The sequence below is a fragment of the Oncorhynchus mykiss genome, chromosome 24, assembly GCF_013265735.2.
Source record: "Oncorhynchus mykiss isolate Arlee chromosome 24, USDA_OmykA_1.1, whole genome shotgun sequence".
In the NCBI taxonomy this organism is placed as follows: Eukaryota; Metazoa; Chordata; class Actinopteri; order Salmoniformes; family Salmonidae; genus Oncorhynchus; species Oncorhynchus mykiss.
The window spans coordinates 32,780,982-32,801,037 of NC_048588.1; the positions used below are offsets into that span (position 1 = coordinate 32,780,982).

A 20,056-nucleotide genomic window follows, 5' to 3' on the forward strand; every position below is an offset into this window, starting at 1 on the left:
GAGTGAACTAGTGGCTGGGCTGTGTGAGGTCCTTGATGATGCTGGGGGCCTGCCTCAGGCACCATTTAGATGATGTGTCCTGGGTGGGTGGGAACACGGTCCCAGTGATGTACTGGGCCGTCTTCAAACACCTGCTGGAGGGCCTTGGGGCGGCGTGCCGAATTTCTTCAACCGCCTTAGGAAGTAGAGATGCTGTTGCACCCTCTTGTTGGTCCATGTCAAGTCTTCACCTTACATCTGTATACTTCTGACTCTTCTTTGGACACTGTGTTAACTAACCTCCAGACGAGCTTCAATGCCATTCAACTCTCCTTCCGTGGCCTCCAACTACTCTTAAATACAAGTAAAACTAAATGCATGCTCTTCAACCGATCGCTGCCCACACCCACCTTCCTGTCTAGCATCACTACTCTGGATGGTTCTGACTGAGAATATGTGGACAACTACAAATACCAAGGTGTCTGGTTAGACTGTAAACACTCCTTCCAGACTCACATTAAGCATCTTCAATCCAAAATTAAATCTAGAATTGCAAAAATCACTGAAGCTGGAGACTCATATCTCCCTGATGAACTTTAAGCACCAGCTGTCAGAGCAGCTCACAGATCACTGCACCTGTGCATAGCCCATCTGTAAATAGCCTATCCAACTACCTCATCCCCATACTGTTATTTATTTTCTTCTCCTTTTCACCCCAGTATCTCTACTTGCACATTCATCTTCTGCACATCTATCACTCCAGTGTTTAATTGCTAAATTGTAATTACTTTGCCACTATGGCCTATGTATTGCCTTACCTCCGTTATCTTACCTCATTAGCTCACACTGTGTATAGATTTTTTTCTATTGTGTTATTGACTGTATGTTTGTTTATTCCATGTGTAACTGTGTTGTTGATTGTGTCGGACTGCTTTGCTTTATCTTGGCCAGGTCGCAGTTGTAAATGAGAACTTGTTCTCAACTGGCCTACCTGGTTAAATAAAGGTCAAATAAATAAATACAAAAAAGTGGATGCAGAGGAACTTAAAACTGCTGACTCTCCATTGCAGTCTCATTGATGTGGATCGGGGCATGTTCTGTCCTCTGCTTCCTGAAGTCAACAATCATCTCCTTTGTTTTGCTGACATTGAGGGAGAGACTGTTGTCTTGTCACAATGCAAAGCCTCCTGTAGTATCTACAAAACAAGAAAATAACAAGGCCTCAATATAATATAGGCATTACGGAAATATCTGCAGATGTCAGCACAGCCTTCAGCAGCCTGAATAGGCTACACTTTGCAAAATAATATTATATGAATTTCATGCTATTACAGGTGAATGAACAGAATACATACATACACCAAATGAGTGAAAAGTTTAGATGTAATAATGCTGTATAATAGCCTGGAACTCTTTTAGACGTGCTTGCATTTGCTCAGTGAAATTATGAAATGAAGAACATTGTCAGACATGGTTTCCACTTATTCAACAGGCGCTTCAACAAGTGAATTCATGTCAGAGTTCTTCCCGGGACAAGTTTTGCCCAGAGGGCATACTTTATTAGTGTCAGTGTGCAATGCTGTCACTGACTCTTCTCCTCCTGTTAATTTCGTCTCCAGTCAAGTTTCTTTCTCGCTGAAAATTCCCTTCCTGGCTCCTTCTCACTCTCTCTTTGTGTGTGTCTGACTGTGACTGTGATCTCCCACGTTCTTTTTTTCCGCTAAAATGTTCCTTCTGGTCTATTTCCTCGTCCCGGATCACGGAAGAGGGACAACCCTCCTCTACTGAAGTCTGCCCCTCTGACCGACTGAAGATTCACACACAAGTGTGTGTGTGTAGAGAGCTACGGCGAGAGACACACAATCTTAGCCTCGAAGTTCAGCTGTTGGAACGCATTTCCAGCGCGCTCTGATATCAGAGAAGCTAAAGGAATGTGGACTGTTTCTCATGGAATTACCCGTGAGGATTAACTCGCGATAAGAAATCGGCGCCCGTGCTTGTGTTTGACCGTGGACGGGAGTATATGTCTGAGGTATATGAACCTGCTCGGTGTTCTGTAGCCGCAGAGCTCATGCATGGTGAGTTTGAGACAGGCAGTTTGCTCCAGTCCAACTTCACAGTGAAAAGCAAATCGGGAGAAATGATGCGAATAGCACGAAAGTTTTAAGCAAACTTTTACTTGAGTCTCTAGAGAAAACACAAGTAGGTAATTGGTCTCTTTTCAGAACAGTAAATTGTCCTTCCACGTTTGGGAATTCAGTTTACGGTGTGCAAACGCCACGGACAGAATGAACTTCTCTGGGCGCGTGGTACTTGCGCTGTTGCTCGCCCTGCTGGTGGGCTTTACCGGGGGCACACAAGCCCAAGTAGTGTCCGCCAAGGTGATGCGGTCGTCAAACTTGAGGCGAGATGGTGAGTTTTTGATTTGTGTAAGTCAATTTTGTGTGAATGTACAGTAACAAGTGTTTCAACAACAAAGCAACTGGTGTTTTGGACAAACTGTCTGTAGCCTATAATGGGTGGTAATATAATTACTCTTAGTAATGATTTGAGTTCTGATCACAATGGATTTATACTTGCAGTTGTTTGGTTACAGATGACATTGAAAGAGGTCCTTATGAACAATGTTGGTTAATTAGGCCTAGACACATCAGACTTCTACAATGTATTCTAAAATATCCACATTAACAATACTCAATTGAATTATAAAACAATGAAAGGTGAATATAGAACTATAGAAGTTGAATGTAATCTTGATTAGACAGTCCATGTCATAAGTGGCCTGTCAGGAGAAGCCTAGATGTTGTTTCATCTAGTGGTGTGTATGTCTTAGTCCGTGGTGACAAATGACCTGGCTACTCATGGGAAGTCAGCTTTTTGTGTTGACCTGTTCAAATGACCTAGACACACTATTGTTACTTTGTCTGAGAGAGACAGAGGGGAGAGTGGAGGTGATCAAGAGCAGAGGAGCGAAGGCAGATGAGAGGGAATGAAAGAGACAGCTGCATGGGGCTATGGAAAGAATAGGGGGAAAGACAAATGGAAAGGGCGAGAGACACCATTTAGGATATAGGGCACAGGCAGCAGGAGGAGAAGAGAGAGTACCAGTTGAGTTTTGTAGAACAGTGTTGTAGAACCACAGTAACATTGTCCTCAGTGTTGTAGAACCACAGTAACATTGCCCTCAGTGTTCTAGAACCACAGTAACATTGTTCTCAGTGTTGTAAAACCACAGTAACACAGTAACATTGTCCCCAGTGTTGTAAAACTACAGTAAAACAGTAACATTGTCCTCAGTGTTGTAAAACCACAGTAACATTGTTCTCCGTGTTGTAAAACCACAGTAACATTGTTCTCCGTGTTGTAAAACCACAGTAACACATTAACATTGTCCTCAGTGTTGTAAAACCACAGTAACATTGTTCTCAGTTTTGTAAAACCACAGTAACACAGTAACATTGTCCTCAGTGTTGTAAAACCACAGTAACACAGTAACATTGTCCTCAGTGTTGTAAAACCACAGTAACATTGTCCTCAGTGTTGTAAAACCACAGTAACACAGTAACATTGTCCTCAGTGTTGTAAAACCACAGTAACACAGTAACATTGTCCTCAGTGTTGTAAAACCACAGTAACATTGTCCTCAGTGTTGTAAAACCACAGTAACATTGTCCTCAGTGTTGTAAAACCACAGTAACATTGTCCTCAGTGTTGTAGAACCACAGTAACATTGTACTCAGTGTTGTAAAACCACAGTAACACAGTAACATTGTCCTCAGTGTTCTACATCCACAGTAACATTGTTCTCAGTGTAGTAGAACCACAGTAACATTGTCTTCAGTGTTGTAAAACCACAGTAACATTGTCCTCAGTGTTGTAAAACCACAGTAACATTGTCCTCAGTGTTGTAGAACCACAGTAACATTGTCCTCATTGTTGTAGAACAACAGTAACATTGTCCTCAGTGTTGTAGAACCACAGTAACACAGTAACATTGTCCTCAGTGTTCTACAACCACAGTAACATTGTTCTCAGTGTAGTAGAACCACAGTAACATTGTCCTCAGTGTTGTAGAACCACAGTAACACAGTAACATTGTCCTCAGTGTTCTACAACCACAGTAACATTGTTCTCAGTGTAGTAGAACCACAGTAACATTGTCCTCAGTGTTCTGGTCTTTTCTTACCTGTAGTCATAGCTACCTTGTTGACCTGGTCATCCTCAGTGTTGTAGAACCACAGTAACATTGTTCTCAGTGTTGTAGAACCACAGTAACATTGTCCTCAGTGTTGTAGAACAACAGTAACATTGTCCCCAGTGTTGTAGAACCACAGTAACATTGTCCTCAGTGTTGTAGAACCACAGTAACACAGTAACATTGTACTCAGTGTTGTAAAACCACAGTAACACAGTAACATTGTCCTCAGTGTTCTACAACCACAGTAACATTGTTCTCAGTGTAGTTGAACCACAGTAACATTGTCCTCAGTGTTCTGGTCTTTTCTTACCTGTAGTCATAGCTACCTTGTTGACCTGGTCATCCTCAGTGTTGTAGAACCACAGTAACATTGTTCTCAGTGTTGTAGAACCACAGTAACATTGTCCTCAGTGTTGTAGAACCACAGTAACATTGTCCTCAGTGTTGTAGAACAACAGTAACATTGTCCCCAGTGTTGTAGAACCACAGTAACATTGTCCTCAGTGTTGTAGAACCACAGTAACATTGTACTCAGTGTTGTAAAACCACAGTAACATTGTCCTCAGTGTTGTAGAACCACAGTAACATTGTTCTCAGTGTTGTAGAACCACAGTAACATTGTCCTCAGTGTTGTAGAACCACAGTAACACTAACAACCCACAGGTGTCATTTAGTTTAGCCTGGAGACTACAGCCACATCCACAGCAGAATGCCTACATTATAACAGTCTGTCTCTCTAATTCACACACAGCTGCCTGCTATGAGCCTCTTTCTGGGCAGAGAAAGAGGAAAATACCACAGTATCACTTACACCTCTGTGCCATGCTCTAGGCCCTGGTTCGTCTCGCACTCCTCCTGTGTGTGTGTGTGTGTGTGTGTGTGTACGCTCCATATGCCGTATCAACTAAGAGTCTCAGCGGGAGAGGCCCATCCTAATGGATTGGGTAATTTGGGTCTGTATGCAGATTGTTGATCTGATCTCCAGTGTTTGGATTCTTTCAATACTCCAACCTCCCTTTACTTCTGACAGGTGTGTGTGTGGACACATTAGCAACATTCATCAAAATTGTTAAAAGGTGATGAAAACAATTGTAACAAATGCAACAGTTGGACAATGAAGATCCTCCAAACTGTTTGATAAAAAATAAAATAATAATAATAATAATATATATTTATATATGTATGTGTATGTGTGTGTGTGTGTGTACACGTACGTACATATACATACAGTTGAAGTTGGAAGTTCACATACACCTTAGCCAAATACATTTAAACTCAATTTTTCACAATTCCTGACATTTAATCCTAGTAAAAATTCCCTGTCTTAGGTCAGATAGGATCACCACTTTATTTTAAGAATGTGAAATGTCAGAATAATAGTTGAGAGAATTATTTCATCACATTCCCAGTGGGTCAGAAGTTTACATACACTCAATTTGTATTTAGTAGCATTACCTTTAAATTGTTTAACTTGGGTCAAATATTTTGGGTAGCCTTCCACGAGCTTCCCACAATAAGTTGTGTGAATATAGGCCCAGAATCTCCTGACAAAGCTGGTGTAACTGAGTCAGGTTTGTAGGCCTGCTTGCTTGCACACACTTTTTCAGTTCTGCCCACATATTTTTTATGGGATTGAAGTCAGGGCTTTGTGAAAGCTACTCCAATACCTTGACTTTGTTGTCCTTAAGCCATTTTGACACAACTTTGGAAGTATGCTTGGGGTTATTGTCCAATTGGAAGACCCATTTGCGATCAAGCTTTAAACTTCCTGACTGATGTCTTGAGATGTTGCTTCAATATATCCACACAATTTTCAAGCCTCATGATGCCATATATTTTGTGAAGTGCACCAGTCCCTCCTGCAGCAAAGCACCCCCACAATATGATGCTGCCACCCCCGTGCTTCACGGTTGGAATGGTGTTCTTCGGCTTGCAAGCCTCCCCCTTTTTCCTTCCAACATAATGATGGTCATTATGGCCAAACAGTATTATTTTTGTTTCATCAGACTAGAGGACATTTCTCCAAAAAGTACGATCTTTGTCCCCATGTGCAGTTCCAAACCGTAGTCTGGCTTTTTTATGGCAGTTTTGGGGCAGTGGCTTCTTCCTTGGTGAGCGACCTTTCAGGTTATGTCGATATAGGACTCGTTTTACTTTGGATATAGATACTTTTGTACCTGTTTCCTGCAGCATCTTCACATGGGCCTTTGCTGTTGTTCTGGGATTGATTTGCACTTTTCACACCAAAGTATGTTCATCTCTAGGAGACAGAACGCGTCTCCTTCCTGAGCATTATGGCGGCTGCGTGGTCCCATGGTGTTTATACTTGCATACTATTGTTTGTACAGATGAACGTGGTACCTTCAGGCATTTGGAAATTGCTCCCAAGGATGAACTAGACTTGTGGAGGTCTACAATTTTGAGTTTTGGCTGATTTCTTTTGATTTTTCCATAATGTCAAGCAAAGAGGCACTGAGTTTGAAGGTAGGCCTTGAAATACATCCACAGGTACACCTCCAATTGACTCAAACTATGTCAATTAGCCTATCAGAAGCTTCTAAAGTCATGACATAATTTTCTGGAATTTTCCAAGCTGTTTAAAGGCACAGTCAACTTATAGTATGTAAACTTCTGACCCACTGGAATTGTGATACTGTGAATTGTAAGTTAAATAATCTGTCTGTAAACAATTGTTGGAAAAATGACTTGTGTCATGCACAAGTAGTTTTGCATAGTTCCACAAGTATGTCAGTAGCAGGATACTCTCAGATTGAAAATCAACAGGCTTGGCTGTAAATAACACCTATCTATACATACACACACACACACACCTGTCTACATACTTTACATTGTTTGCAAGATCAGACATAATACCACTGTATCCCAGTGTTCATTTTTGGAAGTTGCTTTAATTTCATCTGTATTAAATGTCTGTCAGGCTCGTTGATATGATTGGTCCAAGGCGCAGCGTGTATAGGGTTCCACATGTTTTAATTCATCGAAACTCACCAACAAAACAATAAAGAACAAACGAGACGTAACGACTGGAGTGCTCACAGGCACTACACAAAAACAAGATCCCACACACTAAGGTGGGAAAAAAGGCTGCCAAAGTATGATCCCCAATCAGAGACAACGATAGACAGCTGCCTCTGATTGGGAACCATACCCGGTCAACGGTCAAATAAAAAAACTAGAATGCCCACCCAAATCACACCCGACCTAACCAAATAGAGAAATAATAGAGAAATAAAAAGGCTCTTTAACCTGTTAGAGCTCTAGGGGCGCTATTTCATTTTTGGATAAAAAACGTTCCCGTTTTAAGCGCGATATTTTGTCACGAAAAGATGCTCGACTATGCATATTCTTGACAGTTTTGGAAAGAAAACACTCTGAAGTTTCAGAATCTGCAAAGATTTTGTCTGTAAGTGCCCCAGAACTCATTCTACAGGCGAAACCAAGATGATGCATCAACCAGGAATTAGCAGAATTTCTGAAGCTCTGTTTTCCATTGTCTCCTTATATGGCTGTGATTGCGCAAGGAATGAGCCTACACTTTCTGTCGTTCGCCCAAGGTCTTAGCAGCATTGTGACGTATTTGTAGGCATATCATTGGAAGATTGACCATAAGAGACTACATTTTCCAAGTGTCCGCCTGGTGTCCTGCGTCGAATTCGGTGCGCAATTGCCAGCTGCTTCTACTTTACCATTTGATTCAGGGGAGAAAGCATGTGTCCAAGAACGATGTATCAATGAAGAGATATGTGAAAAACACCTTGATGATTGATTCTAAACAACGTTTGCCATGTTTTCAGTCGATATTATGGAGTTAATTTGGAAAAAAGTTCGCGTTTTGAGGACTGAATTTTCGGATTTTTTTTGGTAGCCAAATGTGATGTATAAAACGGAGCTATTTCTAATACACAAGGAATCTTTTTGGAAAAACTGAGCATCTGCTATCTAACTGAGAGTATCCTCATTGAAAACATCAGAAGTTCTTCAAAGGTAAATTATTTTATTTGAAGGCTTTTATGTTTTTGTTAATGTTGCGTGCTGGATGCTAACGCTAATGCTAACGCTAAATGCTAACGCGAAATGCTAACTCTAGCTAGCTACTTTTACACAAATGATTGTTTTCCTATGGTTGAGAAGCATATTTTGAAAATCTGAGATGACAGTGTTGTTTACAAAAGGCTAAGCTTGAGAGATGGCATATTTATTTCATTTCATTTGCGATTTTCATAAATAGTTAACGTTGTGTTATGCTAATGAGCTTGCTGATAGATTTACACAATCCTGGATACAGGGGTTTTTTCATAGCTAAACGTGACGCAGAAAACGGAGCGATTTGTCCTAAACAAATAATCTTTCAGGAAAAACTGAACATTTGCTATCTGAGAGTCTCCTCATTGAAAACATCTGAAGTTCTTCAAAGGTAAATGATTTTATTTGAATGCTTTTCTGTTTTTTTGTGTAAATGTTGCCAGCTGAATACTAATGCTAAATGCTACGTTAGCCATCAATACTGTTACACAAATGCTTGTTTTGCAATGGTTGAGAAGCATATTTTGAAAATCTGAGATGACAGTGTTGTTAACAAAAGGCTAAGCTTGAGAGCTAGCATATTTATTTCATTTCATTTGCGATTTTCATGAATAGTTAACGTTGCGTTATGGTAATGAGCTTGAGTCTGTATTCGTGACAGTACCCCCCCCCCCCCCCCCCCCCCCCCCCCCCCCCAAAGTTGCGGACTCCGGCCGCAAAACCTGACTCCATGGGGGAGGGTCTGGGTGGGCATCTAGCCTCTGTGGTGGCTCCGGTTCGGGACGTAGACCCCGCTCCGCTCGCTGATCCCTCCGCTTCCGCCTCCGCTTCCGTGGAACCGGACCGTGGATCTTCGCCGGAGGTTCCGGACCGTGGATTGTCGTCGGGGACTCCGGACCGTAAGATTGTCGTCGGGGACTTCCGGACCGTAAGATTGTCGTCGGGGACTCCGGACCGTAAGATTGTCGTCGGGGACTCCGGACCGTAAGATTGTCGTCGGGGACTCCGGACCGTAAGATTGTCGTCGGGGACTCCGGACCGTAAGATTGTCGTCGGGGACTCCGGACCGTAAGATTGTCGTCGGGGACTCCGGACCGTAAGATTGTCGTCGGGGACTCCGGACCGTAAGATTGTCGTCGGGGACTCCGGACCGTAAGATCGGCGTCGGGGACTCCGGACCGTAAGATCGGCGTCGGGGACTCCGGACCGTAAGATCGTCGTTGGGGACTCCTGAACCTTCACAGGAGGCTCTAAGCTGGGAACCCCCACTGGAGGCTCTAGACTGCAGACCATCACTGGAGGCTCTGGACCGCCGACCGTCGCTGGAGGCTCTGGACCGTCGCTGGAGGTTCTGGACCGGCGCTGGAGGCTCTGGACCGTCACTGGAGGCTCTGGACCGCCGACCGTCACTGGAGGCTCTGGACCGCCGACCGTCACTGGAGGCTCTGGACCGCCGACCGTCACTGGAGGCTCTGAACCGCCGACCGTCGCTGGAGGCTCTGGACCGTCACTGGAGGCTCTGGACCGCCGACCGTCACTGGAGGCTCTGGACCGTCACTGGAGGCTCTGGACCGTCACTGGAGGCTCTGGACCGTCGCTGGAGGCTCTGAACCGCCGACCGTCACTGGAGGCTCTGGACCGCCGACCGTCACTGGAGGCTCTGGACCGTCACTGAAGGCTCTGGACCGTCACTGGAGGTTCTGGACCGTCACTGGAGGCTCTGAACCGCCGACTGTCACTGGAGGCTCTAGACCGCCGACCGTCACTGGAGGCTCTGGACCGCCGACCGTCGCTGGAGGCTCTGGACCGTCGCTGGAGGCTCTGGACCGTCACTGGAGGCTCTGGACCGTCGCTGGAGGCTCTGGACCGCCGACCGTTGCTGGAGGCTCCAGCGAACCATACCCGGCCAACAAAGATATAGAAAAACTAGAATGCCCACCCAAATCACACCCCGACCTAACCAAATAGAGAAATAAAAACGCTCTCTAAGGTCAGGGCGTGACAATGTCTACTACTTTTTAAATTCCACAAGAACTTACCACCAGTCAAAATAAAGTAGTCTGTCTTGTGGTGTCGAGACGATGTGTTAAATGTCTGACGCAGCTTTAGCGTTCTTATCGATGCAACGGAAATATAATGTATTCCATTGAGCCCAATTCAGCCATTCCCGGGGTGTGTCTGACAGGGTTCTGCAGGAATAACGTTACCTGGCATAACTTTACCTGGCAAAACGTTACCTGGCATAACGTTACCTGGCATAACGTTACCTGGCATAGCGTTACCTGGCATAGCGTTACCTGGCATAACGTTACCTGGCATAACGTTACCTGGCATAACGTTACCTGGCATAACGTTACCTGGCATAGCGTTACCTGGCATAGCGTTACCTGGCATAACGTTACCTGGCATAACGTTACCTGGCATAGCGTTACCTGGCATAACGTTACCTGGCATAGCGTTACCTGGCATAACGTTACCTGGCATAACGTTACCTGGCATAACGTTACCTGGCATAGCGTTACCTGGCATAGCGTTACCTGGCATAACGTTACCTGGCATAGCGTTACCTGGCATAGCGTTACCTGGCATAACGTTACCTGGCATAACGTTACCTGGCATAACGTTACCTGGCATAACGTTACCTGGCATAGCGTTACCTGGCATAGCGTTACCTGGCATAACGTTACCTGGCATAACGTTACCTGGCATAACGTTACCTGGCATAACGTTACCTGGCATAGCGTTACCTGGCATAACGTTACCTGGCATAGCGTTACCTGGCATAACGTTACCTGGCATAACGTTACCTGAAAAAAGTATGAAAGAGTCGCAAGAGTAAAATGAAACCGATCAATCTGTTGAGATTTAAGTGTCAAGCGAATTTTTCAAACACAGGTAATAGATGTCTGAAAAACACAGATCCTTAGGTGGGTACAGTGCTGTCTTGGGACTTCAGGTTGACACAGACCCCTCATCATTGAACTAACACATCATTTGGTATAGTGTGTGTGTGTGTGATTTTGGTTGGCAAGCTCTGTCACACGGCGCATTCAGGAATTCCCACCAAGGTTTCTCCTGTGTTTGTTTAGCGTTGTATTCATACTCCCCTCCTCACCATAAGTGTGTGTGCTTGGCAAACAATATTTGGCCTTTGTGTTCAAAACAACCCATCACCTTCACTGAGGAGACAGCAGACAACACACAGAGAGAGACACACACACACACACACAGAGACATACACACAGAGATAGAGAGACATATATACTCACACACACTGAGAGAGACATACACACAGAGAGAGAGAGAGAGAGAGAGAGAGAGACATATATATACACACACTGAGAGAGACATACACACAGAGAGAGAGAGAGAGAGAGAGACATATATATACACACACAGAGAGAGACATCACACAGAGAGACATACACACAGAGAGAGAGAGAGAGATACACACAGAGAGAGAGAGACATGTACACACACACACACACAGAGAGACATGTACACACACACACACACACAGAGAGACCTGTACACACACACACAGAGAGAGAGACATATACACACACACAGAGAGAGAGACATATACACACACACAGAGAGAGAGAGACAAATATACACACACACACAGAGAGACATACACACAGAGAGAGAGAGAGACATGCACAGAGTGAGAGAGAGAGAGAGAGAGAGGCGCGCACACACAGAGGGACACACATGCAGACAGAGAGAGGCGCACACCCACACAAAACCACACACATACACTCACTGACAAACTCCCAACCTCCTCATGAAAACAAAGTGTTTTTAATTTATTAAAGACACCATATAGGAAAGAGGCCCACCTCTCTTATCTCACTCTCTGGTCTACACCATTGCATATCGCTCTGTACGTCCCCACCTTTAATATGTCTGATTCCTTCCTCAATCTCTCCATCTTTCTTTCTCTTCTTTAATCAAAGGCTGGTTCCGCTGCGGGTCTCAGAGCAAATCTAATATGGCAAAGAGTGTTTGCAAGTAACACACACACACACTGACAACAGTCTGTTTAGACATCAAAGTCTGCTGAAGAATGAAAGGCTGTTCCTGAATGTGCAACTTCCAACACACACTGTGAACATTATGTTCTTCTTCAACTGCACTGTTGGTTAAGGGTTTTATCAGTTAGCATTTCACGGTAAAGTCTACACTTGTTGTATTCAGCATTTCACGGTAAAGTCTACACCTGTTGTATTCAGCATTTCACGGTAAAGTCTACACTTGTTGTATTCAGCATTTCACGGTAAAGTCTACACTTGTTGTATTCAGCATTTCACGGTAAAGTCTACACCTGTTGTATTCAGCATTTCACGGTAAAGTCTACACTTGTTGTATTCAGCATTTCACGGTAAAGTCTACACTTGTTGTATTCAGCATTTCACGGTAAAGTCTACACTTGTTGTATTCAGCATTTCACGGTAAAGTCTACACCTGTTGTATTCAGCATTTCACGGTAAAGTCTACACCTGTTGTATTCAGCATTTCACGGTAAAGTCTACACTTGTTGTATTCAGCATTTCACGGTAAAGTCTACACTTGTTGTATTCAGCATTTCACGGTAAAGTCTACACTTGTTGTATTCGGCGCATGTGACAGACATTTTGATTTGAACATAGGCTGTTACAGTTTTAACAGTGGCTAAGTAGGCTGCTGTAGTAGGCTGCTGTAGTAGGCTGCTGTAGTAGGCTGCTGTAGTAGGCTGCTGTAGTAGGCTGCTGTAGTAGGCTGCTGTAGTAGGCTGCTGTGGCTGTCTGGTCTGGGTGGGCATCTAGCCTCTGTGGTGGCTCCGGTTCGGGACGTAGACCCCGCTCCGCTCGCTGATCCCTCCGCTTCCGCCTCCGCTTCCGTGGAACCGGACCGTGGATCTTCGCCGGAGGTTCCGGACCGTGGATTGTCGTCGGGGACTCCGGACCGTAAGATTGTCGTCGGGGACTTCCGGACCGTAAGATTGTCGTCGGGGACTCCGGACCGTAAGATTGTCGTCGGGGACTCCGGACCGTAAGATTGTCGTCGGGGACTCCGGACCGTAAGATTGTCGTCGGGGACTCCGGACCGTAAGATCGGCGTCGGGGACTCCGGACCGTAAGATCGGCGTCGGGGACTCCGGACCGTAAGATTGTCGTCGGGGACTCCGGACCGTAAGATCGTCGTTGGGGACTCCTGAACCTTCACAGGAGGCTCTAAGCTGGGAACCCCCACTGGAGGCTCTAGGCTGCAGACCATCACTGGAGGCTCTGGACCGCCGACCGTCGCTGGAGGCTCTGGACCGTCGCTGGAGGTTCTGGACCGGCGCTGGAGGCTCTGGACCGTCACTGGAGGCTCTGGACCGCCGACCGTCACTGGAGGCTCTGGACCGCCGACCGTCACTGGAGGCTCTGGACCGCCGACCGTCACTGGAGGCTCTGAACCGCCGACCGTCGCTGGAGGCTCTGGACCGTCACTGGAGGCTCTGGACCGCCGACCGTCACTGGAGGCTCTGGACCGTCACTGGAGGCTCTGGACCGTCACTGGAGGCTCTGGACCGTCGCTGGAGGCTCTGAACCGCCGACCGTCACTGGAGGCTCTGGACCGCCGACCGTCACTGGAGGCTCTGGACCGTCACTGAAGGCTCTGGACCGTCACTGGAGGTTCTGGACCGTCACTGGAGGCTCTGAACCGCCGACTGTCACTGGAGGCTCTAGACCGCCGACCGTCACTGGAGGCTCTGGACCGCCGACCGTCGCTGGAGGCTCTGGACCGTCGCTGGAGGCTCTGGACCGTCACTGGAGGCTCTGGACCGTCGCTGGAGGCTCTGGACCGCCGACCGTTGCTGGAGGCTCCAGCGAACCATACCCGGCCAACAAAGAAATAGAAAAACTAGAATGCCCACCCAAATCACACCCCGACCTAACCAAATAGAGAAATAAAAACGCTCTCTAAGGTCAGGGCGTGACAATGTCTACTACTTTTTAAATTCCACAAGAACTTACCACCAGTCAAAATAAAGTAGTCTGTCTTGTGGTGTCGAGACGATGTGTTAAATGTCTGACGCAGCTTTAGCGTTCTTATCGATGCAACGGAAATATAATGTATTCCATTGAGCCCAATTCAGCCATTCCCGGGGTGTGTCTGACAGGGTTCTGCAGGAATAACGTTACCTGGCATAACTTTACCTGGCAAAACGTTACCTGGCATAACGTTACCTGGCATAACGTTACCTGGCATAACGTTACCTGGCATAACGTTACCTGGCATAGCGTTACCTGGCATAGCGTTACCTGGCATAACGTTACCTGGCATAACGTTACCTGGCATAACGTTACCTGGCATAACGTTACCTGGCATAGCGTTACCTGGCATAGCGTTACCTGGCATAACGTTACCTGGCATAACGTTACCTGGCATAACGTTACCTGGCATAACGTTACCTGGCATAGCGTTACCTGGCATAACGTTACCTGGCATAGCGTTACCTGGCATAACGTTACCTGGCATAACGTTACCTGAAAAAAGTATGAAAGAGTCGCAAGAGTAAAATGAAACCGATCAATCTGTTGAGATTTAAGTGTCAAGCGAATTTTTCAAACACAGGTAATAGATGTCTGAAAAACACAGATCCTTAGGTGGGTACAGTGCTGTCTTGGGACTTCAGGTTGACACAGACCCCTCATCATTGAACTAACACATCATTTGGTATAGTGTGTGTGTGTGTGTGATTTTGGTTGGCAAGCTCTGTCACACGGCGCATTCAGGAATTCCCACCAAGGTTTCTCCTGTGTTTGTTTAGCGTTGTATTCATACTCCCCTCCTCACCATAAGTGTGTGTGCTTGGCAAACAATATTTGGCCTTTGTGTTCAAAACAACCCATCACCTTCACTGAGGAGACAGCAGAAAACACACAGAGAGAGACACACACACACACACAGAGACATACACACAGAGATAGAGAGACATATATACTCACACACACTGAGAGAGACATACACACAGAGAGAGAGAGAGAGAGAGAGAGAGACATATATATACACACACAGAGAGAGACATCACACAGAGAGACATACACACAGAGAGAGAGAGAGAGATACACACAGAGAGAGAGAGACATGTACACACACACACACACAGAGAGACATGTACACACACACACACACACAGAGAGACCTGTACACACACACACAGAGAGAGAGACATATACACACACACAGAGAGAGAGAGAGACAAATATACACACACACACAGAGAGACATACACACAGAGAGAGAGAGAGACATGCACAGAGAGAGAGAGAGAGAGAGAGAGAGGCGCGCACACACAGAGGGACACACATGCAGACAGAGAGAGGCGCACACCCACACAAAACCACACACATACACTCACTGACAAACTCCCAACCTCCTCATGAAAACAAAGTGTTTTTAATTTATTAAAGACACCATATAGGAAAGAGGCCCACCTCTCTTATCTCACTCTCTGGTCTACACCATTGCATATCGCTCTGTACGTCCCCACCTTTAATATGTCTGATTCCTTCCTCAATCTCTCCATCTTTCTTTCTCTTCTTTAATCAAAGGCTGGTTCCGCTGCGGGTCTCAGAGCAAATCTAATATGGCAAAGAGTGTTTGCAAGTAACACACACACACACTGACAACAGTCTGTTTAGACATCAAAGTCTGCTGAAGAATGAAAGGCTGTTCCTGAATGTGCAACTTCCAACACACACTGTGAACATTATGTTCTTCTTCAACTGCACTGTTGGTTAAGGGTTTTATCAGTTAGCATTTCACGGTAAAGTCTACACTTGTTGTATTCAGCATTTCACGGTAAAGTCTACACCTGTTGTATTCAGCATTTCACGGTAAAGTCTACACTTGTTGTATTCAGCATTTCACGGTAAAGTCTACACTTGTTGTATTCAGCATTTCACGGTAAAGTCTACACCTGTTGTATTCAGCATTTCACGGTAAAGTCTACACTTGTTGTATTCAGCATTTCACGGTAAAGTCTACACTTGTTGTATTCAGCATTTCACGGTAAAGTCTACACTTGTTGTATTCAGCATTTCACGGTAAAGTCTACACCTGTTGTATTCAGCATTTCACGGTAAAGTCTACACCTGTTGTATTCAGCATTTCACGGTAAAGTCTACACTTGTTGTATTCAGCATTTCACGGTAAAGTCTACACTTGTTGTATTCAGCATTTCACGGTAAAGTCTACACTTGTTGTATTCGGCGCATGTGACAGACATTTTGATTTGAACATAGGCTGTTACAGTTTTAACAGTGGCTAAGTAGGCTGCTGTAGTAGGCTGCTGTAGTAGGCTGCTGTAGTAGGCTGCTGTAGTAGGCTGCTGTAGTAGGCTGCTGTAGTAGGCTGCTGTGGCTATTTGATCATAATCTAGATCATAGCCTACCAGAGTGGCCTACCATCAAAAACAGTGCAAAAAAATGCATCCAATAATGTTTTAACATGGAAATAGCTGTTCTATCATTCAGCCTCCAATGTGTGGTCTTCAATGTGTAGTCTTCAATGTGTGGTCTTCAATGTGTGGTCTTCAATGTGTAGTCTTCAATGTGTGGTCTTCAATGTGTGGTCTTCAATGTGTAGTCTTCAATGTGTGGTCTTCAATGTGTAGTTTTCAATGTGTGGTTTTCAATGTGTGGTCTTCAATGTGTAGTCTTCAATGTGTAGTCTTCAATGTGTAGTCTTCAATGTGTGGTCTTCAATGTGTGGTCTTCAATGTGTGGTCTTCAATGTGTGGTCTTCAATGTGTGGTCTTCAATGTGTGGTCTTCAATGTGTGGTCTTCAATGTGTGGTCTTCAATGTGTGGTCTTCAATGTGTGGTCTTCAATGTGTGGTCTTCAATGTGTGGTCTTCAATGAAGCATTCATGCAGGGCTTTAACCTGCTCATCCGTTTGTCCTTCAGACAAGGAGGCGACTGAAACTGTTGTTTGATGCAAGAAACCACTTTACAAAATAAAATGCATTATTATTCCCATATCATTATTACAGAGAATCAGACAAATTATGCTACCCTCTGCCTTTTGGCTACTTAGATTATTAAAGCCTGTCTCAAAATACAACACTGCCCCTTTAAGACAAAGAAAGGCTCTTCCTGACTCCTCTTTTTTCAAGGATGTCTAGAAATGTACAGGTTTTGTGCTCAATCACTCCCCTGCTGCTGACTACAAATGATCTGGAACCTAATAACTCACTAACTAGCAAATGATATGAACAAAATGTGCACATGTGACTACATGTCTCTCTCGCTTTGATCTCAACAAGCTCACCTACTCACCACCACTCATGCTGTACATGCTGTAAACACAGTCCAGTTCAATGTAAATGGCACAGAACCATATATGGCAATGGTCTATTTGCATATCGACCTACTGCAGCTCTGATTGGTTATTATGCCACACTGGTCTGTGTAGAGTACAGGCTGAGTAGTGCGTGTCAATGCAATAGAATCCTACACCGATGTGTTCTGCCAACAAAATCTCTTTTCATAATTTGCTTTGTTTCGGTATGCTGCATTGCAAGTGGCTAATATTGCCTTGATTCAATCACAATTGCCACAGTAAAGGAAAACGTTGACAGTGTTAACAGGGAAAACTCTGGAACAGTGGTCACCAACCTTATCTGAGTCAAAATGCTGAGATCTAACACTCTGATTTTTTATTAACATGACTTAAAAAAAAAACATCCTATTCAACATTAACCAATCAAAAACAGTTCTGTAGCAATGAGGTTTGTACAGTAAGCTATAGGCCCAATACATTATCACCGCATATTGGCTTTGCTTGAATTTACCTGCCAATGCATTGTTGTTCAGGACATTTCAAAATTTGAGCTAGGCTATCTGATCACACCAGTAATAGATCCGTTGTTGTATTACTTGTGAGGCACAGCTGAGTGAGCAGACATTTAAATAATTAGCTTTTTATTTTACTGGGCTGATGGTGCCTCCATCTGATGGTCAGTCTCAACGGAGGGAGAGAGCAGCAGATTGAGGGTCCGTCTCTCAACATCCTTCCTCTCTCCCTTTCCTCCACTGACACTGACCAAAAAGGGACACCATCGTCTTCCAGCTGATGGCAAAACTCGAGTCCCACCACATTATTTCTGCCTCATGCACAAATTCATGTTGTTACTCCTATCGACTAGGAATGCCTTGGAGATCGACCAGTCGATTGCGATCGACCGATTTGGTGAGCACTGCTCTAGAAAGTTGAGTGAATTTCAATCTCTGCTTCTCTGGGGGCTGATACTTCAGTCTCGGGTGGACTACTGCATGCACGCACACGCACAGCTTAGAGGGAACATTGTCTAAGGTCCTATAAAATGATATATAGGGCAGCAGAGGCTCCTCAGAGGAAGAGGAGGACCATCCTCAGTGAATTCCATAGCGGTCTCAATCCTTTTCAGATAAAACTATAAACTATACCAACTATATTCACACGTCACCAAATAATGGATCAAAACACACTGTTTTGCAGTGAAGGTCTATAGTAGCCTCAGCAGCACTCTGTAGGGTAGCACCGTAGGGTAGGGTAGCACCGTAGGGTAGATAGGACCGTAGGGTGGCACGGTGGTGTAGTGTAGCGTAGCACCATAGGGTAGACTGTAGAGTAGGGTAGCAGGGTAGGGTAGCATCGTAGGGTAGCAGCACTCTGTAGGGTAGCACTGTGGTGTAGTGTAGCAGCACTTTGTAGGGTAGCAACGTGTGGTAGCAGCACTCTGTAGGGTATGGTAGGCACCGTGGTGTAGGGTAGCAGCACTCTGTAGGGTAGCACTGTGGTGTAGGGTAGCAGCACTCTGTAGGGTAGCACTGTGGTGTAGGGTAGCAGCACACTGTAGGGTAGCACCGTAGGGTAGCCCGTGGTGTAGGGTAGCACCATGGTGTAGGGTAGCAGCACTCTGTAGGGTAGCACCGTAGGGTAGCACCGTGGTGTAGGGTAGCATTGTGGGGTAGCACCGTGGTGTAGGGTAGCAGCACTCTGTAGGGTAGCACCGTAGGGTAGCAGGGTAGGGTAGCACCGTGGTGTAGGGTAGCACTGTGGTGTAGGGTAGCAGCACTCTGTAGGGTTGCACCGTAGGGTTGCAGGGTAGGGTTGCACCGTGGTGTAGTGTAGCAGCACTCTGTAGGGTAGCACTGTGGTGTAGGATAGCACCGTGGTGTAGTGTAGCAGCACTCTGTAGGGTAGCCGGGTAGGGGAGGCACTGTGGTGTAGGGTAGCAGCACTCTGTAGGGTAGCACTGTGGTGTAGGGTAGAATCGTGGGGTGGCAGCACTCTGTAGGGTAGCACTGTAGGGTAGCAGCACTCTGTAGGGTAGCACCGTAGGGTAGAAGCACTCTGTAGGGTAGCACCGTAGGGTAGAAGCTCTCTATAGGGTAGCACCATAGGGTAGCACCACTCTGTAGGGTAGCACCGTAGGGTAGCAGCACTCTGTAGGGAAGCACCATGGAGTAGGGTAGCAGAACTCTGTAGGGTAGAACCGTAGGGTAGGGTAGAAGCACTCTGTAGGGTAGCACCCTGGTGTAGGGTAGCATTGGGGTGTAGGGTAGCAGCACTCTGTAGGGTAGCACCGTGGTGTAGGGTAGCACGGTGGTGTAGTGTAGCAGCACTCTGTAGGGTAGAACCGTAGGGTAGGGATGCACCGGGGTGTAGGGTAGCCCCGGGGTGTAGGTTAGCACCGTAGGGTAGCACCGTGGTGTAGGGTAGCAGCACTCTGTAGGGTAGCATTGTCAGGTAGGGTAGCACCATGGTGTAGGGTAGAGGCACTCTGTAGGGTAGACCCGTAGGGTAGAACCGTG

The 20,056-nt window shown here is 45.6% G+C and overlaps 1 protein-coding gene across 1 annotated transcript in view; it reads left to right on the top strand.

The window, feature by feature from the left end:
• The first annotated feature begins 1,647 nt into the window (after positions 1-1,647).
• Positions 1,648-20,056, top strand: part of pdgfd (platelet derived growth factor d) — an 88,112-nt gene continuing 69,703 nt past the window's right edge. The window contains exon 1 of the mRNA XM_036961524.1: positions 1,648-2,391. Coding sequence (XP_036817419.1) covers positions 2,268-2,391 — 124 coding nt within the window. The 5' untranslated portion in view covers positions 1,648-2,267. The remainder of the gene's footprint in view (positions 2,392-20,056) is intronic.